This window comes from Pleurodeles waltl, chromosome 9, assembly GCF_031143425.1.
Source record: "Pleurodeles waltl isolate 20211129_DDA chromosome 9, aPleWal1.hap1.20221129, whole genome shotgun sequence".
In the NCBI taxonomy this organism is placed as follows: Eukaryota; Metazoa; Chordata; class Amphibia; order Caudata; family Salamandridae; genus Pleurodeles; species Pleurodeles waltl.
Window position 1 is genome coordinate 1,174,557,831 of NC_090448.1, and position 25,854 is coordinate 1,174,583,684.

General features: G+C 48.8%; 1 protein-coding gene across 10 annotated transcripts in view; it reads left to right on the forward strand.

The window, feature by feature from the left end:
* Positions 1–25,854, forward strand: part of AP4S1 (adaptor related protein complex 4 subunit sigma 1) — a 128,124-nt gene that overhangs the window by 95,812 nt on the left and 6,458 nt on the right. For all 10 annotated transcript variants that reach the window (XM_069209063.1, XM_069209069.1, XM_069209062.1 and 7 more), the window contains 3 exons: positions 15,600–15,686; positions 17,379–17,447; positions 24,113–24,124. In XM_069209063.1, the coding sequence (XP_069065164.1) occupies positions 15,600–15,686; positions 17,379–17,447; positions 24,113–24,124 (168 nt within the window). The remainder of the gene's footprint in view (positions 1–15,599; positions 15,687–17,378; positions 17,448–24,112; positions 24,125–25,854) is intronic.

The following is a 25,854-nucleotide window of genomic DNA, read 5'->3' on the forward strand; positions in this document are numbered from 1 at the left end:
AGGAACAAGAGTTCCCACCCACCTCGGTCCCCTCATAGCATTGCCCAGTACCACTGCACCTGCTGCACTAATGATAGTAAAGACCATTTAACAAAAACATGAGCCCACATCTGTCTCCACCTGCCTCAGGGCATCTGCTTGAGGAAGCTGTGCCTGTCCGTTTGTAAACAACAAATATTAGCCCCCACAAGGCCCCCTATCCAGGGATAGCAAGACACTGTCCACGGACAGAGAGCAGAAGAAGGAAGCGGCCTTTTCACCATGGTGTCGGCTGCCTGACAGAAATGTAACTGTGTGCAAGTGGTTCATCACCAGAGGTAGATACTGCTTGGAAGCGAGGACAGGCTTTCACTTCATGCTTCATGGTGACCGAGATCTCTTCTTTGTGAGCAGGGATCTAAGGGTGGTGAGTCTTGGAAAGAGTCCTTTTAACGGACCTATAAAAACCTTTGCACTAGGTGCAATGTGACTACCTACTTCGAAAAGATATTCTTTGAAAGCACTCGTTTTTGTTAAACACCAATTCATTTTGTGGCAGCCTATCTTATACTCAGGACCACTGGAATTATGCTGTGTTGCGGCTTCTGTATTTTCCGCATAATTATGGATTTTTCTCGTTTGCCAGCTAATTCATAATGTGCTGCATAATCCTCTGATTTTAACACAAACACTTTTTTCCAGTCCGAACGCATCAAAAGTTAATAAAAAGACAGTGACGCGTGTTGCAGTGGAAAGCCTTTGCCAAGGCTGACTGATCACCTTTCTGTTGCTTAGTGCGGTGTTTGAGTGAAACCTTTGCACGAGAGTAATGAAGTGATATTGTCACAAACGCAAAATAATGAAGTGATATTGTCACAAACGTGCCACATTAAGCCACATATTTTGACTTTTGTTGCCAGATAATTTAGTCAGCCCTACAGCATAATTTGGTCCTCCCATGCCGCATAATTCCAGTGGGCCTGCTTTTACTGTGTGTAAAACAGTTTGTAAATAATGACTTGCATACTGACAGTGTTTAGTATTACAGGCTGTGACTTTATAGCATTATAAGTACACGTCACTGTCACACACTGCCCAACCAGGATTCAGCTCTGACTCTGGTCCCACAGACATTTGCAGTGGCCACATCAACCAGCTGAGGTTTCATAACATTAAAGAAAGCATTCCCAACAATTAGTTTCATTTGCATTTATTGTTTTATTGAAGGCGTGTGCATTATTTTAAATGCAGTTGGCTAATAGTTAAAAACAACTAAATACTTGCAGTGTTGTTCTTTTTAGCCACGTAGCTGTCTCTTTACCCCCCCGAAACCCCCCTGCCCCCGCTAGTCCTGCACATGGCTGCACCACCAACCACACTATGTGTAGTGCAGGACCTGCCATGTCACAGCAGCCTTGCATGATGGTGCCCACCCTTGCTGCTGCTGGCCCTGGAATAATGGTGGCATATTTAGGTGAACTGTGGCCATTCATGACTTGATGGTTCCCGCTGCCCACCCTTTGTAATGCTTCATAATGCTTCCTCTGCCATAATGGTGGCAATTATTGCCAGGTTGTGCTCATCCAGTGCATGTTGGCGCCCACCCTCGGTGCTCCTGGCTCTGGTATTATTAATGGTAAGTATTGCCAGATTGTGCTCATCCATTGCATGTTGGCGCCCACCCTCGGTGCTCCTGGCTCTGGTATTATTAATGGTAAATATTGCTAGATTGTGCTCATCCAGTGCATGTTGGCGCCCACCCTCGGTGCTCCTGGCCCTGGTATTATTAATGGTAATTATTGCCAGATTGTGCTCATCCATTGCATGTTGGTGCCCACCCTCGGTGCTCCTGGCTCTGGTATTATTAATGGTAATTATTGCCAGATTGTGCTCATCCAGTGCATGTTGGTGCCCACCCTCGGTGCTGCCGGCCCTGGTATTATTAATGGTAATTATTGCCAGATTATGGCCATCCAGTGTATGTCCGCGCCCACCCTTGGTGCTCCTGGCCCTGGTATAATTAATGGTAATTATTGCTAGATTGTGCTCATCCAGTGTATGTTGGCGCCCACCCTCGGTGCTCCTGGCTCTGGTATTATTAATGGTAATTATTGCCAGATTGTGCTCATCCAGTGCAAGTTGGTGCCCACCCTCGGTGCTGCCGGCCGTGGTATTATTAATGGTAATTATTGCCAGATTATGGCCATCCAGTGTATGTCCGCGCCCACCCTTGGTGCTCCTGGCCCTGGTATAATTAATGGTAATTATTGCTAGATTGCGCTCATCCAGTGTATGTTGGCGCCCACCCTCGGTGCTCCTGGCTCTGGTATTATTAATGGTAATTATTGCCAGATTGTGCTCATCCATTGCATGTTGGCGCCCACCCTCGGTGCTCCTGGCTCTGGTATTATTAATGGTAATTATTGCCAGGTTGTGCTCATCCATTGCATGTTGGCGCCCACCCTCGGTGCTCCTGGCTCTGGTATTATTAATGGTAATTATTGCCAGATTGTGCTCATCCATTGCATGTTGGCGCCCACCCTCGGTGCTCCTGGCTCTGGTATTATTAATGGTAATTATTGCCAGATTGTGCTCATCCATTGCATGTTGGTGCCCACCCTTGGTGCTCCTGGCTCTGGTATTATTAATGGTAATTATTGCTAGATTGTGCTCATCCAGTGTATGTCCGCGCCCACCCTCGGTGCTCCTGGCTCTGGTATTATTAATGGTAATTATTGCTAGATTGTGCTCATCCAGTGTATGTTGGCGCCCACCCTTGGTGCTGCCAACCCGGGTATTATTAATGGTAATTATTGCCAGATTGTGCTCATCCAGTGCATGTTGGTGCCCACCCTCGGTGCTCCTGGCTCTGGTATTATTAATGGTAATTATTGCCAGATTATGGCCATCCAGTGTATGTCCGCGCCCACCCTTGGTGCTCCTGGCCCTGGTATAATTAATGGTAATTATTGCTAGATTGTGCTCATCCAGTGTATGTTGGCGCCCACCCTCGGTGCTCCTGGCTCTGGTATTATTAATGGTAATTATTGCCAGATTGTGCTCATCCATTGCATGTTGGCGCCCACCCTCGGTGCTCCTGGCTCTGGTATTATTAATGGTAATTATTGCCAGATTGTGCTCATCCATTGCATGTTGGTGCCCACTCTTGGTGCTCCTGGCTCTGGTATTATTAATGGTAATTATTGCTAGATTGTGCTCATCCAGTGTATGTCCGCGCCCACCCTCGGTGCTCCTGGCTCTGGTATTATTAATGGTAATTATTGCTAGATTGTGCTCATCCAGTGTATGTCGGCGCCCACCCTCGGTGCTCCTGGCTCTGGTATTATTAATGGTAATTATTGCCAGATTGTGCTCATCCAGTGCATGTTGGCGCCCACCCTCGGTGCTCCTGGCTCTGGTATTATTAATGGTAATTATTGCCAGATTGTGCTCATCCATTGCATGTTGGTGCCCACCCTCGGTGCTCCTGGCTCTGGTATTATTAATGGTAATTATTGCTAGATTGTGCTCATCCAGTGTATGTCCGCGCCCACCCTCGGTGCTCCTGGCTCTGGTATTATTAATGGTAATTATTGCTAGATTGTGCTCATCCAGTGTATGTTGGCGCCCACCCTCGGTGCTCCTGGCTCTGGTATTATTAATGGTAATTATTGCCAGATTGTGCTCATCCAGTGCATGTTGGCGCCCACCCTCGGTGCTCCTGGCTCTGGTATTATTAATGGTAATTATTGCCAGATTGTGCTCATCCAGTGCATGTTGGTGCCCACCCTTGGTGCTGCCGGCCCTGGTATTATTAATGGCAATTATTGCCAGATTGTGCTCATCCAGTGCATGTTGGCGCCCACCCTTGGTGCTCCTGGCCCTGGTATTATTAATGGTAATTATTGCCAGATTGTGCTCATCCATTGCATGTTGGCGCCCACCCTCGGTGCTCCTGGCTCTGGTATTATTAATGGCAATTATTGCCAGATTGTGCTCATCCATTGCATGTTGGCGCCCACCCTCGGTGCTCCTGGCTCTGGTATTATTAATGGTCATTATTGCTAGATTGTGCTCATCCAGTGTATCTTGGCGCCCACCCTCGGTGCTCCTGGCTCTGGTATTATTAATGGTAATTATTGCCAGATTGTGCTCATCCAGTGCATGTTGGCGCCCACCCTCGGTGCTCCTGGCTCTGGTATTATTAATGGTAATTATTGCTAGATTGTGCTCATCCAGTGTATGTTGGTGCCTGTCCTTGGAGTTTCTGACCCTGGTATAATTAATGGTCATTATTGCCAGATTGTGCTCATCCAGTGTATGTTGGTGCCCACCCTTGGTGCTGCCGGCCCTGGTATTATTAATGGTAATTATTGCCAGATTGTGCTCATCCAGTGCATGTTGGCGCCCACCCTCGGTGCTCCTGGCTCTGGTATTATTAATGGTAATTATTGCTAGATTGTGCTCATCCAGTGTATGTTGGTGCCCACCCTCGGTGCTGCCGGCCCTGGTATTATTAATGGTAATTATTGCCAGATTGTGCTCATCCAGTGCATGTTGGTGCCCACCCTTGGTGCTGCCGGCCCTGGTATTATTAATGGTAATTATTGCCAGATTATGGCCATCCAGTGTATGTCCGCGCCCACCCTTGGTGCTCCTGGCCCTGGTATAATTAATGGTAATTATTGCCAGATTGTGCTCATCCATTGCATGTTGGCGCCCACCCTCGGTGCTCCTGGCTCTGGTATTATTAATGGTAATTATTGCCAGATTGTGCTCATCCATTGCATGTTGGCGCCCACCCTCGGTGCTCCTGGCTCTGGTATTATTAATGGTAATTATTGCCAGATTGTGCTCATCCATTGCATGTTGGTGCCCACCCTTGGTGCTCCTGGCTCTGGTATTATTAATGGTAATTATTGCTAGATTGTGCTCATCCAGTGTATGTCCGCGCCCACCCTCGGTGCTCCTGGCTCTGGTATTATTAATGGTAATTATTGCTAGATTGTGCTCATCCAGTGGATGTTGGCGCCCACCCTCGGTGCTCCTGGCTCTGGTATTATTAATGGTAATTGCCAGATTGTGCTCATCCAGTGTATGTCCGCGCCCACCCTCGGTGCTCCTGGCTCTGGTATTATTAATGGTAATTATTGCTAGATTGTGCTCATCCAGTGTATGTTGACGCCCACCCTCTGGCTCTGGTATTATTAATGGTAATTATTGCCAGATTGTGCTCATCCAGTGCATGTTGGCGCCCACCCTCGGTGCTCCTGGCTCTGGTATTATTAATGGTAATTATTGCCAGATTGTGCTCATCCAGTGCATGTTGGTGCCCACCCTTGGTGCTCCTGGCTCTGGTATTATTAATGGTAATTATTGCTAGATTGTGCTCATCCAGTGTATGTCCGCGCCCACCCTCGGTGCTCCTGGCTCTGGTATTATTAATGGTAATTATTGCTAGATTGTGCTCATCCAGTGTATGTCGGCGCCCACCCTCGGTGCTCCTGGCTCTGGTATTATTAATGGTAATTATTGCCAGATTGTGCTCATCCAGTGCATGTTGGCGCCCACCCTCGGTGCTCCTGGCTCTGGTATTATTAATGGTAATTATTGCCAGATTGTGCTCATCCAGTGCATGTTGGCGCCCACCCTCGGTGCTGCCGGCCCTGGTATTATTAATGGCAATTATTGCCAGATTGTGCTCATCCAGTGCATGTTGGCGCCCACCCTCGGTGCTCCTGGCCCTGGTATTATTAATGGTAATTATTGCCAGATTGTGCTCATCCATTGCATGTTGGCGCCCACCCTCGGTGCTCCTGGCTCTGGTATTATTAATGGTAATTATTGCCAGATTGTGCTCATCCATTGCATGTTGGCGCCCACCCTCGGTGCTCCTGGCTCTGGTATTATTAATGGCAATTATTGCCAGATTGTGCTCATCCATTGCATGTTGGCGCCCACCCTCGGTGCTCCTGGCTCTGGTATTATTAATGGTCATTATTGCTAGATTGTGCTCATCCAGTGTATCTTGGCGCCCACCCTCGGTGCTCCTGGCTCTGGTATTATTAATGGTAATTATTGCCAGATTGTGCTCATCCAGTGCATGTTGGCGCCCACCCTCGGTGCTCCTGGCTCTGGTATTATTAATGGTAATTATTGCTAGATTGTGCTCATCCAGTGTATGTTGGTGCCTGTCCTTGGAGTTTCTGACCCTGGTATAATTAATGGTCATTATTGCCAGATTGTGCTCATCCAGTGTATGTTGGTGCCCACCCTTGGTGCTGCCGGCCCTGGTATTATTAATGGTAATTATTGCCAGATTGTGCTCATCTAGTGCATGTTGGCGCCCACCCTCGGTGCTCCTGGCTCTGGTATTATTAATGGTAATTATTGCTAGATTGTGCTCATCCAGTGTATGTTGGTGCCCACCCTCGGTGCTGCCGGCCCTGGTATTATTAATGGTAATTATTGCCAGATTGTGCTCATCCAGTGCATGTTGGTGCCCACCCTTGGTGCTGCCGGCCCTGGTATTATTAATGGTAATTATTGCCAGATTATGGCCATCCAGTGTATGTCCGCGCCCACCCTTGGTGCTCCTGGCCCTGGTATAATTAATGGTAATTATTGCCAGATTGTGCTCATCCATTGCATGTTGGCGCCCACCCTCGGTGCTCCTGGCTCTGGTATTATTAATGGTAATTATTGCCAGATTGTGCTCATCCATTGCATGTTGGCGCCCACCCTCGGTGCTCCTGGCTCTGGTATTATTAATGGTAATTATTGCCAGATTGTGCTCATCCATTGCATGTTGGTGCCCACCCTTGGTGCTCCTGGCTCTGGTATTATTAATGGTAATTATTGCTAGATTGTGCTCATCCAGTGTATGTCCGCGCCCACCCTCGGTGCTCCTGGCTCTGGTATTATTAATGGTAATTATTGCTAGATTGTGCTCATCCAGTGTATGTTGGCGCCCACCCTCGGTGCTCCTGGCTCTGGTATTATTAATGGTAATTATTGCCAGATTGTGCTCATCCAGTGCATGTTGGCGCCCACCCTCGGTGCTCCTGGCTCTGGTATTATTAATGGTAATTATTGCCAGATTGTGCTCATCCATTGCATGTTGGTGCCCACCCTAGGTGCTCCTGGCTCTGGTATTATTAATGGTAATTATTGCTAGATTGTGCTCATCCAGTGTATGTCCGCGCCCACCCTCGGTGCTCCTGGCTCTGGTATTATTAATGGTAATTATTGCTAGATTGTGCTCATCCAGTGTATGTTGGCGCCCACCCTCGGTGCTCCTGGCTCTGGTATTATTAATGGTAATTATTGCCAGATTGTGCTCATCCAGTGCATGTTGGCGCCCACCCTCGGTGCTCCTGGCTCTGGTATTATTAATGGTAATTATTGCCAGATTGTGCTCATCCAGTGCATGTTGGTGCCCACCCTTGGTGCTGCCGGCCCTGGTATTATTAATGGCAATTATTGCCAGATTGTGCTCATCCAGTGCATGTTGGCGCCCACCCTCGGTGCTCCTGGCCCTGGTATTATTAATGGTAATTATTGCCAGATTGTGCTCATCCATTGCATGTTGGCGCCCACCCTCGGTGCTCCTGGCTCTGGTATTATTAATGGTAATTATTGCCAGATTGTGCTCATCCATTGCATGTTGGCGCCCACCCTCGGTGCTCCTGGCTCTGGTATTATTAATGGCAATTATTGCCAGATTGTGCTCATCCATTGCATGTTGGCGCCCACCCTCGGTGCTCTGGCTCTGGTATTATTAATGGTCATTATTGCTAGATTGTGCTCATCCAGTGTATCTTGGCGCCCACCCTCGGTGCCCCTGGCTCTGGTATTATTAATGGTAATTATTGCCAGATTGTGCTCATCCAGTGCATGTTGGCGCCCACCCTCGGTGCTCCTGGCTCTGGTATTATTAATGGTAATTATTGCTAGATTGTGCTCATCCAGTGTATGTTGGCGCCCACCCTCGGTGCTCCTGGCTCTGGTATTATTAATGGTAATTATTGCTAGATTGTGCTCATCCAGTGTATGTTGGTGCCTGTCCTTGGAGTTTCTGACCCTGGTATAATTAATGGTCATTATTGCCAGATTGTGCTCATCTAGTGTATGTTGGCACCCACCCTTGGTGCTGCCGGCCCTGGTATTATTAATGGTAATTATTGCCAGATTGTGCTCATCCAGTGCATGTTGGCGCCCACCCTCGGTGCTCCTGGCTCTGGTATTATTAATGGTAATTATTGCTAGATTGTGCTCATCCAGTGTATGTTGGCGCCCACCCTCGGTGCTCCTGGCTCTGGTATTATTAATGGTAATTATTGCTAGATTGTGCTCATCCAGTGTATGTTGGTGCCTGTCCTTGGAGTTTCTGACCCTGGTATAATTAATGGTCATTATTGCCAGATTGTGCTCATCTAGTGTATGTTGGCGCCCACCCTTGGTGCTGCCGGCCCTGGCATGATTGCCAGATTATGGCCATCCAGTGTATGTCCGCGCCCACCCTTGGTGCTGCTGGCCCTGGTATAATTAATGGTAATTATTGCCAGATTGTGCTCATCCATTGCATGTTGGTGCCCACCCTTGGTGCTGCCGGCCCTGGTATTATTAATGGTAATTATTGCCAGATTGTGCTCATCCAGTGTATGTTGGTGCCCACCCTTGGTGCCTCTGGCCCTGGTATAATTAATGGTAATTATTGCCAGATTGTGCTCATCCCGTGTCTGCTGGCGCCCACCCTTGGTTCCGCGGGCCCTGGTATAATTAATGGTAATTATTGCCAGATTGTGCTCATCCCGTGTATGTTGGCGCCCACCCTTGGTGCCGCCGGCCCAGGTCTTATTAATGATAATTATTGCCAGATTTTGCTCTTCCAGTGTCTGTTGGCGCCCACCCTTGGTGCCTCTGGCCCTGGTATAATTAATGGTAATTAATGCTGGATTGTGGCCATCCAGTGTATGTTGGCACCCACCCTTGGTGCTGCCGGCCCTAGCATAATTGCCAGATTGTAGCCATCCAGTGTATGTTGGTGCCCACCCTCGGTGCTTCTGACCCTGGTATAATTAATGGTAATTATTGCCAGATTGTGCTCATCCAGTGTATATTGGCGCCCACCCTCGGTGCTGCTGACCCTGGTATTATTAATGGAAATTATTGCCAGATTGTGCTCATCCAGTGTATGTTGGTGCCCACCCTTGGTGCTCCTGGCCCTGGTATCATTAATGGTAATTATTGCCAGATTGTGCTCATCCATTGCATGTTGGTGCCCACCCTTAGTGCTCCTGGCCCTGGTATAATTAATGGTAATTATTGCTGGATTGTGCTCATCCACTGTATGTTAGTGCCCCCACCCTTGGTGCTGCCGGTCCTGGCATTATTAATGGTAATTATTACCAGATTGTGCTCATCCAGTGCATGTTGGCGCCCACCCTTGGTGCTGCCGGCCCTGGCATTATTAATGGTAATTATTGCCAGATTGTGCTCATCCAGTGTATGTTGGTGCCCACCCTTGGTGCTGCCGGCCCTGGCATTATTAATGGTAATTATTACCAGATTGTGCTCATCCATTGCATGTTGGTGCCCACCTTTGGTGCTCCTGGCCCTGGTATAATTAATGGTAATTATTGCCAGATCGTGCTCATCCAGTGCATGTTGGCGCCCACCCTTGGTTCCGCGGGCCCTGCTATTATTAATGGTAATTATTACCAGATTGTGCTCATCCATTGCATGTTGGTGCCCACCCTTGGAGCTTCTGGCCGTGGTATTATTAATGGTAATTAGTGCCAGATTGTAGCCATCCATTGCATGTTGGTGCCCACCCTTGGTTCTCAAGGCCCTGGTATAATTAATGGTAATTATTGCCAGATTGTGCTCATCTAGTGTATGTTGGCGCCCACCACTGGTGCTGTTTGCCCTGGTATTATTAATGGCAATTATTGCCAGGTTGTGCTCATTCAGTGTGTTGGCGCCCACCCTTGGTGCTGCTGGCCCTGGTATAATTAATGGTAAGTATTGCCAGATTGTACCCATCCAGTGTATGTTGGTGTGGCCCTTGGTGCTGAAGACCCTGGTATTATTAATGCTAATTATTGCCAGATTGTGCTCATCCAGTGTATATTGGCGCCCACCCTCGGTGCTGCTGACCCTGGTATAATTAATGGTAATTACTGCCAGAGTGGGCCCCCCAGTGTATGTTAGTGCCCTCCCATGGTGCTGCCGGCCCAGTTATTATTAATGGTAATTATTGCCAGATTGTGCTCATCTAGTGTATGTTGGTGCCCACCCTTGGTTCTGCTGTCCCTGGTATAATTAATGGTAATTACTGCCAGATTGTGCTCATCCAGTGTATGTTGGCGCCCACCCTTGGTGCTGCCAGCCCTGGTATTATTAATGGCAATTATTGCCAGGTTGTTCTCATCCAGTGTGTTGGCGCCCACCCTTGGTTCTGCTGGCCCTGGTATAACTAATGGTAATTATTGCCAGATTGTGGCCATCCAGTGTATGTTCGCGCCCACCCTTGGTGTTGCTGACTCTGGTATAATGAATGGTAATTATTTCCAGATTGTGCTCATCCAGTGCATCTTGGCGCCTACCCTTGGTGCTGCTGGTCCTGGTATTATTAATGGTAATTATTGCCAGATGGGGGCCATCCAGTGTATGTTGGCACCCACCCTTGGTGCTGCCAACCCGGGTATTATTAATGGTAATTATTGCCAGATTGTGCTCATCCAGTGTATATTGGTGCCCACCCTTGGTGCTGCCGGCCCTGGTATTATTAATGGTAATTATTGCCAGATGGTGGCCATCCAGTGTATGTTGGCACCCACCCTTGGTGCTGCCAACCCGGGTATTATTAATGGTAATTATTGCCAGATTGTGCTCATCCAGTGTACGTTGGCGCCTACCCTTGGTGCTGCTGGTCCTGGTATTATTAATTGTAATTATTGTCAGATTGTGCTCATCCAGTGTATGTTGGCACCCACCCTTGGTGCTGCCGGCCCTGGCATAGTTGCCAGATTGTGGCCATCCAGTGTATGTTGGCACCCACCCTTGGTGCTGCCGGCCCTAGCATAATTGCCAGATTGTAGCCATCCAGTGTATGTTGGCGCCCACTCTTGGTGCTGCCGGCCCTGGCATAATTGCCAGATTGTGGCCATCCAGTGTATGTTCGCGCCCACCCTTGGTGTTGCTGACTCTGGTATAATTAATGGTAATTATTGCCAGATTGTGCTCATCCAGTGTATGTTGGTGCCCACCCTTGGTGCTGCCGGCCCTGGTATTATTAATGGTAATTATTGCCAGATGGTGCTCATCCAGTGTATGTTGGTGCCCACCCTTGGTGCTGCCGGCCCTGGTATTATTAATGGTAATTATTGCCAGATGGTGGCCATCCAGAGTATGTTGGCGCCCACCCTTGGTGCTGCCAACCCGGGTATTATTAATGGTAATTATTGCCAGATTGTGCTCATCCAGTGTACGTTGGCGCCTACCCTTGGTGCTGCTGGTCCTGGTATTATTAATTGTAATTATTGTCAGATTGTGCTCATCCAGTGTATGTTGGCACCCACCCTTGGTGCTGCCGGCCCTGGCATAGTTGCCAGATTGTGGCCATCCAGTGTATGTTGGCACCCACCCTTGGTGCTGCCGGCCCTAGCATAATTGCCAGATTGTAGCCATCCAGTGTATGTTGGCGCCCACTCTTGGTGCTGCCGGCCTTGGCATAATTGCCAGATTGTGGCCATCCAGTGTATGTTGGCACCCACCCTTGGTGCTGCCGGCCCTAGCATAATTGCCAGATTGTAGCCATCCAGTGTATGTTGGCGCCCACCCTTTGTGCTGCCGGCCCAGGTCTTATTAATGATAATTATTGCCAGATTTGGTCTTCCAGTGTCTGTTGGCGCCCACCCTCGGTGCTTCTGACCCTGGTATTATTAATGGCAATTATTGCCAGGTTGTGCTCATCCAGTGTATGTTGGTGCCCACTCTTGGTGCTGCTGGTCCTGGTATTATTAATGGTAATTATTGCCAGATTGTGCTCATCCATTGCATGTTGGTGCCCACCCTTTGTGCTGCCGCCCTGGTATTATTAATGGGAATTATTGCCAGATTGTAACCATCCAGTGTATGTTGGCGACCACCCTTGGTGCTGCCGGCCCTGGTCTCATTAATGATAATTATTGCCAGATTTTGCTCTTCCAGTTTCTGTTGGCGGCCACCCTTGGTGCCTCTGGCCCTGATATAATTAATGATAATTATTGCCAGATTGTGCTCATCCAGTGTATCTTGGCGCCCACCCTTGGAGCTTCTGGCCCTGGTATTATTAATGGTAATTATTGCCAGATTGTGCTCCTCGAGTGTATGTTGGCGCACACACTTGGTGTTGCTGACTCTGGTATAATGAATGGTAATTATTTCCAGATTGTGCTCATCCAGTGCATCTTGGCGCCTACCCTTGGTGCTGCTGGTCCTGGTATTATTAATGGTAATTATTGCCAGATGGGGGCCATCCAGTGTATGTTGGCGCCCACCCTTGGTGCTGCCAACCCGGGTATTATTAATGGTAATTATTGCCAGATTGTGCTCATCCAGTGTATATTGGTGCCCACCCTTGGTGCTGCCGGCCCTGGTATTATTAATGGTAATTATTGCCAGATGGTGGCCATCCAGTGTATGTTGGCACCCACCCTTGGTGCTGCCAACCCGGGTATTATTAATGGTAATTATTGCCAGATTGTGCTCATCCAGTGTACGTTGGCGCCTACCCTTGGTGCTGCTGGTCCTGGTATTATTAATTGTAATTATTGTCAGATTGTGCTCATCCAGTGTATGTTGGCACCCACCCTTGGTGCTGCCGGCCCTGGCATAGTTGCCAGATTGTGGCCATCCAGTGTATGTTGGCACCCACCCTTGGTGCTGCCGGCCCTAGCATAATTGCCAGATTGTAGCCATCCAGTGTATGTTGGCGCCCACTCTTGGTGCTGCCGGCCCTGGCATAATTGCCAGATTGTGGCCATCCAGTGTATGTTCGCGCCCACCCTTGGTGTTGCTGACTCTGGTATAATTAATGGTAATTATTGCCAGATTGTGCTCATCCAGTGTATGTTGGTGCCCACCCTTGGTGCTGCCGGCCCTGGTATTATTAATGGTAATTATTGCCAGATGGTGCTCATCCAGTGTATGTTGGTGCCCACCCTTGGTGCTGCCGGCCCTGGTATTATTAATGGTAATTATTGCCAGATGGTGGCCATCCAGAGTATGTTGGCGCCCACCCTTGGTGCTGCCAACCCGGGTATTATTAATGGTAATTATTGCCAGATTGTGCTCATCCAGTGTACGTTGGCGCCTACCCTTGGTGCTGCTGGTCCTGGTATTATTAATTGTAATTATTGTCAGATTGTGCTCATCCAGTGTATGTTGGCACCCACCCTTGGTGCTGCCGGCCCTGTCATAGTTGCCAGATTGTGGCCATCCAGTGTATGTTGGCACCCACCCTTGGTGCTGCCGGCCCTAGCATAATTGCCAGATTGTAGCCATCCAGTGTATGTTGGCGCCCACTCTTGGTTCTGCCGGCCTTGGCATAATTGCCAGATTGGGGCCATCCAGTGTATGTTGGCACCCACCCTTGGTGCTGCCGGCCCTAGCATAATTGCCAGATTGTAGCCATCCAGTGTATGTTGGCGCCCAGTCTTGGTGCAGCCGGCCCAGGTCTTATTAATGATATATATTGCCAGATTTTGCTCTTCCAGTGTCTGTTGGCGCCCACCCTCGGTGCTTCTGACCCTGGTATTATTAATGGCAATTATTGCCAGGTTGTGCTCATCCAGTGTATGTTGGTGCCCACTCTTGGTGCTGCTGGTCCTGGTATTATTAATGGTAATTATTGCCAGATTGTGCTCATCCATTGCATGTTGGTGCCCACCCTTTGTGCTGCCGCCCTGGTATTATTAATGGGAATTGCCAGATTGTAACCATCCAGTGTATGTTGGCGACCACCCTTGGTGCTGCCGACCCTGGTCTCATTAATGATAATTATTGCCAGATTTTGCTCTTCCAGTTTCTGTTGGCGGCCACCCTTGTTGCCTCTGGCCCTGATATAATTAATGGTAATTATTGCCAGATTGTGCTCATCCAGTGTATCTTGGCGCCCACCCTTGGAGCTTCTGGCCCTAGTATAATTAATGGTAATTATTGATGGATTGTCCTCATCCAGTGTATGTTGGTGCCCACCCTTGGTGCTGCCAGCCCGGGTATTTTTAATTGTAATTATTGCCAGATTGTGGCCATCCACAACATGATTATCTCCACTGATTCAGTTGGCTTTTATTGAATGATTGATTTAAGAGCAACATAGTGCATTACACATCATCATTATCACATACCTTTGTGAACAGCCTAGGTTCTGATGAGATAGTCCAGTACTATAGTGGTGGGCCAAGCATGCCTTCCCCTGCCCAGTACATTTGCAGGTTCACCTGCCGCAAACGAGTATTGAGAAAAGTAGTGGGAAAAGGTACATTTGTCAAGAACATTGTCTGTAAAATATGTTTAAATAGTCATAGGTGTCAACAGGCAGTTAAGACATGATTGCACCGGTTGTCTTTGCGACTTCTTAAATATTTTTGCACCAAACTTCCACTAATGCAGAACTTGACGGGTGTCTTATCTTAGAATTACAATGACATGTTCACATCACTATTCATTTGGTCAACCTCCCCTGTCGGCCTTTTGCCTAGCACTCAATCTTTAACGCCTTGTGTATTACTCACTACCTGATGCTCTCAGTTCTTCATGTGCTGTCACCATTAGTATTGTCAACCATTTGTGCTCCATTTTGTTCGGCATTTTCACTGTAAACAACACTTTTGACAGCCCTTGCTGCATACTCCACCGAGTGATGGCATCACTTGATGGAATCATTTGCGGCCACCGCTGTCTGCTGTGAGGGCCACCGCAGGTCTTCCAGCAGATGGTTAATTCCATGGGTCTGCTTTACCTGCGTCTCCTGTCTCCAGTCTCCAGTTTGAGCCCCACTGCACAGCAGAAGATCCTAGACTTGACATTTTTCATGACTTCTCTTCTTAGCTTGTGTGCAGAGCAAGAGATCCAGTCAGCCTTTATTGCTGCCAACATGAACCATAACAATATATACATTTATAGCATGCAAATGTTTTATAACAATATCAAATGGTAAAAAAAGATTTAAAATATATTTTCCGGTGGTAAAGCAAGCCTAATTTTAAAATGAGAAATTTCTCAAATTGAATGTGCTCTGGGATTTGGTACCTTGTTAGAGATGTTAATTGTGACACCTTGATACAAAATACCCATGATTGAAAATAGTAACAGAATGGCATTGTTTCCCCTATATTCATGTCTCCCTCTGATCCTGAGAGGCAGTGTCTCCCTCATATCCAGGTTGTTCCTTTGTGCCTTTTATTCAATCTGGTATTTGGTGTTAATTCTTGGACTTGAAGCTGACCTGTCCACTGTTCCTCATTGTATGTCTCCCTATAGTCCTTGTCTTCTGCTCAGTGCTTCCCTCTGTCCCGTCCTTGCGATGTCTCGCTCATATTATTGGTCTCATTCTGTCCTCTGATTTCCAGTGTTCCTTCCTGGAGTACAAGGACCTGAGACTGGTTTATCGTCAATATGCTGCGCTCTTCATAGTTGTTGCCATTGATGAGACAGAGGTGAGATGTTCCTCGTCTTCTTGTTCCTTTTCTTTGTCTTACTTTTTTCCATCTTCAATTCATTAACATCATAATTTTCCTCTTTTTCGTATTTGATATAATCACAATTTACCAGTTCTTCTTTAACAAACCTTATTACTTCTTTAAGCTAGCAACAGAACATTACAACCATAGCCACCATGGCATCATTGCAGCCGCCACCACACACCCTCAGAGAACACTGCCCACTGCAGCCACCCCTGCCTCCTCTACCAGGAATTCCTGCAAAGTCACCACCACTCCCCATTGTCCCGCTCATTCTTGCCTAAAACCTCCCTGAGCTATCAAATCACCCTTCAGGGTCTACTTCATCAGCCATACTCCCTCAGCCAACACTGCACTTCAGCCAAGACCACACTACTCCGTCTTCATTGCCACATACCCATAGCCACACACTACCTTCAACAAAGTCCCTCCTCCTCCCCAGCACTTGAATCTGCCTCTATATCCCTACCTCTTTGCCTCAGTCACACCTACCTCGGCAGCCACATCATCCTCTCAGCCACCACCAAGCATCCTCCTCCAGCAGTGCGCCCCTCGGCCACCACAGTATGCTACTCAGTACCTCTGCAACCTCTTTCAGCTGAGAACCTTCCCTTAGCCACCAAAACATACCCTTCCAACAACTACACCCTACAGCCCACCTCAGCCAGTAGCACATCCCTCTCAACCACCACTGGAAAGCCGGTCACCACTGCATCCTCTTCAGGCACCACCACATCCTCTCATCCCCTGACCACCTCATCAACTCAGCCCACCATCACATCCCCCAACACCACATGCTCTCAGCTCACCATCACAGCCCACCACCACATCCCCCCAGCACCACATGCCTTCAGCTCATCACCACAGCCCACTACCACAACCTCTCAGCCCACTACCACATCCTCTCAGCCCACTACCACATCCTCTCAGCCCACTACCACATCCCCTCATCCCACCACCAGATCCGCTCATCCCACCACCAGATCCGCTCATCCCACCACCAGATCCGCTCATCCCACCACCAGATCCCGTCAGCTCACCACCACATCCGGCCCAACACCACATGCTCTCAGCTCACCACCACAACCCACCACCACATCCCCCAACACCACATGCCGTCAGCTCACCATCACAGCCCACCACCACATCCCCCCAACACCACATGCTCTCAGCTCACCACCACAGCCCTCTACCACATCCTCTCAGCCCATTACCACATCCTCTCATACCACATCCTCTCAGCCCACTAGCACATCCTCTCAGACGACCACCACATCCCCTCATTCCACCACCAGATCCCGTCAGCCCGCCACCACATCCTCTCAACCCACACTTTCATATGACTCACCCATTAAGCCACCTTTTGTCCGCTCGCTACCTCACTTCCCACCTTGCTCACCACAGTTCCGCACCTCTCCCTTTGTATTGGCTCAACCCTCCTCTTATGTGGTCCATGGACAGTAAACCACTGCTCAGCTAATTGAGACTATGGTCAGTAGTGGGCTTGCCATACATCTCTTTGGTTGACCATGAACAAAATCGCCTCCTCACACCCCCCTCCTCTGTTGCGGAGCATGGACAGAAGCCGGCTCCTCATTCACCATCATCTATATAGCGATCATTGGACATTTCCTGGCTCCTCATTCGCTTTTTATTCTCCAATTTCAGAATGAGATGGCTGTGTACGAACTCATCCACAACTTTGTCGAGGTCCTGGACAAATACTTCAGCCGTGTGGTGAGTGGCAGGAGGATAGTTATACTCGGATGCTGAGAATGCTAGGAATATCTTTACTCTAGGTGGGAGTGAGTGCTAAAGAGATCTTTCTACCAGGAGGAGGTGAGCGACAGGAGGATCTTCACGGCACGAGGGAGTGAAGGATCATTTCATGTGGAGGAGGCAAGTGCAGGGAGGAAGTGAATGCTTTATACTGGATGAAGGGAGTTCTAGGAGAGAGTGAGTGTCAGGAAGGTTTTTACGTTAGGAATGACTGAGTGTTGTGTATGTATGACTTACATATTGCTCACCTAGCAAAAGGCAGAGAGACGCTGTATCGGGTCAAAGGTAAAAACCCGGTCAACGTTTGATGGGAGAGGGTACCTAGTTTGTGGACTGTTACTGCATTTTGAAGCACTACCTGATATGTTACTCACCGGTTGCACAGCGCACTTCTACTACCAGTATGATCTTGCAGCACATTTTTCTTGGCGGACTGGTTGCGGGCCAGAGCCTCTAGGTCCTGTCGAGTCATCTGCAGACTGGAGCCGTCATGCCTTGTTCAGGAAGGTGTGGGTTGAAACTTGAGTGCATTTTCCAATCAGATCGGAGCCTGCATGCCTGGCTCAGTCAGATGTAGGTTGAACCGTGCATGCCTTGTCCATGTAGTTGCAGACCGGAGCCTGCGTGCCTGGCTCAGTCACGTGTAGGTTGAACCGTGCATGCCTTGTCCATGTAGTTAAAGATCGGAGCCGGCGTGCCTGGCTCAGTCACGTGTAGGTTGAACCGTGCATGCCTTGTCCATGTAGTTGCAGACCAGAGCCGGCGTGCCTGGCTCAGTCACGTGTAGGTTGAACCGTGCATGCCTTGTCCATGTAGTTGCAGACCGGAGCCGGCGTGCCTGGCTCAGTCACGTGCAGGTTGAACCGTGCATGCCTTGTCCATGTAGTTGCAGACCGGAGCCTGCGTGCCTGGCTCAGTCACGTGCAGGTTGAACCGTGCATGCCTTGTCCATGTAGTTGCAGACCGGAGCCTGCGTGCCTGGCTCAGTCACGTGCAGGTTGAACCGTGCATGCTTTGTCCATGTAGTTGCAGACCGGAGCCTGCGTGCCTGGCTCAGTCACGTGCAGGTTGAACCGTGCATGCCTTGTCCATGTAGTTGCAGACCGGAGCCTGCGTGCCTGGCTCAGTCACGTGCAGGTTGAACCGTGCATGCCTTGTCCATGTAGTTGCAGACCGGAGCCTGCGTGCCTGGCTCAGTCACGTGCAGGTTGAACCGTGCATGCCTTGTCCATGTAGTTGCAGACCGGAGCCTGCGTGCCTGGCTCAGTCACGTGCAGGTTGAACCGTGCATGCCTTGTCCATGTAGTTGCAGACCGGAGCCTGCGTGCCTGGCTCAGTCACGTGCAGGTTGAACCGTGCATGCCTTGTCCATGTAGTTGCAGACCGGAGCCTGCGTGCCTGGCTCAGTCACGTGCAGGTTGAACCGTGCATGCCTTGTCCATGTAGTTGCAGACCGGAGCCTGCGTGCCTGGCTCAGTCACGTGCAGGTTGAACCGTGCATGCCTTGTCCATGTAGTTGCAGACCGGAGCCTGCGTGCCTGGCTCAGTCACGTGCAGGTTGAACCGTGCATGCCTTGTCCATGTAGTTGCAGACCGGAGCCTGCGTGCCTGGCTCAGTCACGTGTAGGTTGAACCGTGCATGCCTTGTCCATGTAGTTGCAGACCGGAGCATGCGTGCCTTATTCAGGCAGTGGTGTACTGGAACCGGCCTTACTTGTCTCCTCAGTTGCATGCCAGATTACGCATGCCTTGTCTGAATATTTGCGGACTGGGTTCTTCATGCCTTATTCAGTCAGTTACAGGTTGAAGCCTGCTTTCTTCCTCCAATTAATTGTGGACCTGGACCTGTATGCCTTGTCTGATCACTTACAGGTTGGAGCCTTACAGACATTGTTCAGCTAGCTGCAGGGCACTGAAAAGCCAGCCAAGCCTCAATGTCCTGGCCATTCAGTAGCAGACTAGAGCCTCCATGCCTTGTTCAGTGGCTAGCAAGCTGAGTTTACTTTCTTTGTCAGAGCAGTTGCAGATTGCAGCCTAGCATTATCTCTTGTGGTCCTTATTTCGTAGAGTCTGCTGGGTAAGATGTTGTTGAACAATTGTCAGTGAGCTTGGTGGTTGAGGCTAGTGGGTTTTAAGAAGCAGTATCCTAAAAGCTTGCTTGCTTACCTGATCATCTGTATCTCTGACCCATGTGTTTGGGTAGGTGCCAGCCAAGTGGTCTCTTTTAGAGCTGGAAGCGAACCCTAGCATAATGCTGCATGTGATTCAGCCATCCACAGTTAAAGAGGAATGATCCCAGTGGGGGACAGGATTCAGCCATTCATGGTGAAAGGTCCCGATTGCTGATAGGATATAGTCACACGTAGTGAAAGGTCCTGATTGCTGATAGGATACAGTCACACGTAGTGAAAGGTCCTGAGTGCTGATAGGATACAGTCACACGTAGTGAAAGGTCCTGATTGCTGATAGGATACAGTCACACGTAGTGAAAGGTCCTGATGGCTGATAGGATAGAGTCACACGTAGTGAAAGGTGCTGATGGCGGTTAGGATTCAGTCACACATAGTGAAAGGTGCTGATGGCGGATAGGATACAGTCACACACAGTATAAGGTGCTGATGGCGGATAGGATACAGTCACACACAGTGAAAGGTCCTCATGGTGGATAGGATATAGTCACGTGTAGTGAAAGGTCCTGATGGTGGTTAGGATACAGTCACACAGTGAAAGGTCCTGATTGCTGATAGGATACAGTCACACACAGTGAAAGTTCCTGATGGCTGATAGGATACAGTCACACGTAGTGAAAGGTCCTAATGGCGGGTAGGGTACAGTCACATATAGTGAATGATCCTGATAGCTGATAGAATACAGTCACACACAGTGAAAGGACCTGATGGTGGATAGGATACAGTCATACACAGTGAAAGGTCCTGATGGTGGATAGGGTACAGTCACAAATAGTGAATGATCCTGATGGCTGATAGAATACAGTCACACATTGTGAACCGTCCAGATGGCTGATAGGATACAGTCACACACAGTGAAAGGTCCTGATGGTGGGTAGGGTACAGTCATACACAGTGAAAGGTCCTGATGGTGGATAGGGTACAGTCACATATAGTGAATGTTACTGATGGCTGATAGAATACAGTCACACATTGTGAACCGTCCTGATGGCTGATAGGATAAAGTCATACACAGTGAAAGGTCCTGATGGCTGATAGGATACAGTCACATGTAGTGAAAGGTCCTGATGGCTGATAGGATACAGTCACACACAGTGAAAGGTCCTGATGGCTGATAGGATACAGTCACACACAGTGAAAGGTCCTGATGGTGGATAGGGTACAGTCATACACAGTGAAAGGTCCTGATGGCTGATAGGATACAGTCACATATTGTGAACCGTCCTGATGGCTGATAGGATACAGTCACACACAGTGAAAGGTGCTGATAAGATACAGCCACAGATAGTGAAAGATGCTGATAGGATACATCCACACAAAGTGAAAGGTTCTGATGGCTGATAGGATACAGTCACACATAGTGAATGATTTTGATGGCTGAAAGGATACAACCACCCGTACTGAAAGGTGCTGATGGGATACAGCCACAGATAGTGAAAGACGCTTGTAGGATACAGCCACAGATAGTGAAAGATGCTGATAGGATACAGCCACACATAGTGAAAGGTCCTGATGGCTGTTAGGATTCAGCCATTCATAGAGAAAGATAAATTATCCTGATAAGAGAGAGAATTCAGCCACCCATAGTGAAAGGTCCAGATGGCTTATAGGATACAGCCATCCATTGTGAACGGTCCTGATGGCTGATAGGATTCAGCCATCCAGAGGGAATGGCTCTGGTGGCTGGTAGGATACAGCCATCCATTACAAATGGTCCTGATGGCTGATAGAATTCTGCCACCTATACTGAAAGGGTCTGATGGCTCATAGGATTCAGCCAGCCATAGAGAAAGGACCTGATGGCTTATAGGATATAGTTTTCCATAGGGAAAAGCCCTGATGGCCGATAGGAAACAGCTATCCATAGTGAACGCTTCTTATGGCTCATAGAATTCAGCCATCCATTGTGAACAGTCCTGATGGCTGAGAGGATTCAGCCACACTTAGTAAAAATACTGATGGGTGTTTGGATTCAGCCACCTTTGTTATGGGGCAAGTGTTAGGGGCCAGTGAGACCAGCCGCGAGGCGGTGGGTTCTGATGTGACCATGGGGGTGACTCGTTGCAGCAGAGTGCCTTTGTTTCTGTTTGAGTGCCATGAAGTTAGTTACTGTAGGAGGGAGTGAGTGGACGTTTCTTGCAGTGAGGACTGAGTGTCTGTCTGGTATTTCTCTACACTAGGAGGGAGTGAGTGCCATGAAGTTTGTTACTGTAGGAAGGAGTGAATACCCTAGGACACAGCTGACCCATAAAGAATCAATACACTAGGCGACTTGTCAAACAGTTGTGCCAGCACTAATGAGTGCAGGTATTTTTGTGCCTCTTTATAGCGCTGCGCCATCTATCAAATTAGTGCAAACTGTCATGCCCGGTCTACTTGGTGGCAAAACCATGACATGGAGCCCAAGTTCTACTTTAAAATTGTAAATAGTCTAGAATAATAAGAACACTTAGCGAAAAGTTATATGTAGCCGAGAACTTTGGTTACCAATATTACTACATTATAACCAAGGTACTTTTGTACAGCGCTGCACCAGACTCGGACAGGGTATCCAAGCGCTGCACGAGTACCAGGTACACACGAAGTGCCCAGATGCCCTCCGTGAGAGTCTCCTGAATGTGCACACGTGCTGCCTGTGTGCACCAGAGAGAAGATCCCTGTGCCGGACACCAGCTGCCACACACCCTAGCGCTTGGTCGTCTTGGTGGCACTGATGGAAAGTTGGCACTAGCATGAAGTGTTATAAACCTTCAGATAGTCAGTGGCCAAGCCAGGAGCAACTTTATGCACTACTCTGGTAAGTGTCACAATGCCCCGCACACAAAGCTGGCATAGTGTTCACAAGTGCTTTGTAATATGCATCCTCGTGGGAGATTGCAAAAACATAGACTTTCAAACAAGGACCACCGAAGTCCCCATCTTCCGTGAATGCTGGCAGCTAGCCCTACTATCGAGGACCTGCCCCCAAATGTGCTATGGCTCAAGCTAGAGAGTAAACTAACCCAGTCCTAAAAGATGTAGGATAGGATGTTTGGCTGAATTTGGGAATTAAATACGATTCAAAGTCTTTGATGTGCACATTTATGTTGGGTCGACATTTTGCTAGTGCAGACGAGTTTTGCAAAAAATGTTTTTGCAGTCTATATTTTCACATGGTGTCGTGCAGCGGAGGCTTTAACTTAATGTGTATGTATCCTCGTTTCAATGGGACCCACAAACAGGGAACTCCCAGGAGTCCATTTTTCACCCTAAGATGGTGCACTTTTCTGCTGTTAGCTGGGACAGATTCTCTTGGGCAATTTCAAAACCAGTCGAATGAAGCAGCGATGGAACGCGCATGTTAGACCCAGTTATAGTTGAGTCAAAACCTTAGCCCACAAGTGCCACTAGGCTTCAAAGGTAGGAAGAAATAGATATTGGTGGAGGAAGGTGGCCTGGTGAGCTTGTTGTCTACAGCAGGAGACTCACTCTTTTACATTTTTGTGTCCCAGAATGATTCTTTTTTTATATACTGTGTCCCCGCCTCCCGATTCCCATGGGCTCTTGCTACTGTTAGTCATCTAGAAGCCTGGAGATGGACGGGCTGAAGTTGAGGGTGCGACGGTAGGTTGGGGTATGGTCGTGCGACCTTCACCCTCACATTGGGGTCTGTGTACTCATACTTTTAGGTTAATCGTGTTTTGGAGTCTGATCCCTCCTAGACCGGGGTGTAAGTCCTTGATGCCATTGTTTGGGTCTTCGTACGTGGCATGGCGCTTTTGCCCTTTTTCTCATGGGTCTCGCTTTCTCCTGAATGTTAACTTCTGAATATGAGTTCTCGCCATGATAGGGTGAGTTACTGGCTGCCCATGCGAGGGTCCAGTGCTGAAGGATGCTTGTGTGCGGGCAGGCCTGTCGCATGTGTGTCTGCTTGTATGTACGTCAGTGTCTAAGAGTCCCTTGATGGCACTCTTGCTGCTGCAGTGTGGTCTGGAGCTTGGGACTCCTCCTAATGTGACAGCAGGTTGGGACTTAACCCCTGGTCTGATAGGTGGCCTGGTAGCATAGATGGGCACCTGAGCCAGTAGAGAGCCTGATGTCCTTGGAAACACAGTAGCCACACTGAGCAAACGAGAGAGAGATAGAGAGATCTGTCCTCATTGATTTATTGGTAAATAGATATTGATTTATAGAGAGAAGGACACATAGATAGTAGTAAAGGTAGCAGTTGTATATCACTGCCATGATTGGATGCCAATGCCTGAGTCTGCCTGGGCAGGGTTGCATCTCCCTGGAATGCTCACAGATGGGGGTTGCAGAGCAAAACTGCAGGGGGCCATTTTGGGAGCAAACCAGCTCTTCATGTGTTATCCTAAAGGCAGGAATAGTAACGCATGTGTTGGTGATGGTCACGCTGGAATCTTCTCTAACCCTGTCTTTCTCCTTTCTTCACAGAGCGAACTTGATGTATCCTTTTCAATAACCCCGCAGCATTACCTGCGGTGCCGGTAAAGTTCTCATCCTCAGCGAAGCCTCTAGTTCAGTGATTAATTTGAGCAGGTTTTTTCCAGGGCCTAGCCTGCAACTCAGTGTAGAGCTCAGGGACGTGGTTGAGATGTTTCTGTTGATGATTGCACATTGTCCATGAAAGAATGGCCCAGTTAAGTATCCATGACCTTCGTTACTCCAAGTCCTAATCTTCCTCATCACTGTCCTTACAAAGGGAGCTATGTTTGGTCCATAGATGTCATTTACCTCCCATAGCAAATGTTTTCATTTAAAAAAACAAAAGTGAACTCGGTCCCTGTGAAAGTATCCTTGTGACACGAGTTGGGCCCTGAAGGTCTGTGAAGTGTATGAGCCAGGTGAGGGAGCTTTGGAGTGCATGGTTTGACCAGACCCTAGAACTTCTAATATGTGAGCGTTATTGTCCTGGCTCAGTGCATGGTCTGGACGTGTGTAGTATGAGTGAGCCTGGTGAACGGACTTTGGGACAGTGCAGGGTCTAGGCAGGTCCTGAAGATCTATTGTGTCTCAGCCTGGCAAAGGGAGTCGGGGAAACTAGATAGGCCCTGGAAGTCTGTGATGTGTGTCAGCTTGGTGAGAGTGCTTTACCAAGAGTAGAGATGTCCTGGAGGCCTCTGATGTGTGGGAGAGTAGTGGCAGCTTTGGTGACACTAGACACACCCTAGAGGTCTGCGATGTGCATGAGGCGGGAGAGCAAGCCTTGAAACAGTGCGTGCTTTGGACAGGCCTTAGAGGTCTGTAATGTATCAGAGTTTGGTGAGAGGTTTGGCCAGTCCAAGATCTGCAGTGTGCCGTAGCAACAGATGTCTGTGTGAGGAGAGAGAAGCGAGCTGGACAGGCGATGGAGCCTTTGCATGATCTGGAAGAACACCCTGGTTCTGATGGATACACTACTTGTGGATTCCTCACCTAATGAATACTCCCATTGCGCCAGCATTCGACGGAAATCTTCTTCCTAGCTTCTGCACGTCGACGAGGATGTCACGACTGCCCACGCGACGCCGTATGACGTCATACAGGCAATAAGAGGTCCTCGCCGACGTGCCAACGTCAGTTCCCTTTTTTCGGTGCCATTCGAAACAGTTATCTTCGAGGGAGCTAGTTACAGTTTGTTTTTTGGCGATTTTTACTTTGCGAGATTACAATGTCGCAAAGGAAGTCAGGATTCAAGCCCTGCCGTGAGTGTGGTGGCAAAATGTCGGTAACGGACCCACATTCTGACTGCTTGTGGTGTCTTAGTTCCGACCATGATGTTGACAAGTGCGATTCTTGTCAACATATGACTCCTAAGGCCTTGAAAGAGCGTGAGGTCAAGCTCTTTCTTGCGAAGTCGAAAAAGAAGGAGAGGAAACATCATCGAAAGTCGTCGTCACCGAAGTCTCATCGGCGTCATCGGGACTCCCGGCGCCGTCGAGATTCACGGCGCCGATCGAGTAGGGAGAGGTCTCCATCAGCTCGACGTCGGAAGACTTGGGAAGTCAGTCCCACTGTCACTCCCCAGCCGACGACGCCGTTACCATCTCCGGCTTCACCGACTTCGCCCATGTCATCGGGCCATCCTCCTTCAGTGTTCGAGGTTCCGCAGCCTCAGATGTTTTCTCCGTCCTTGCAGACGTCGAGACCGGCGTCGGTGTCGCCTTCAAACCAGGCACCCCAGTACCCGGCTTTCC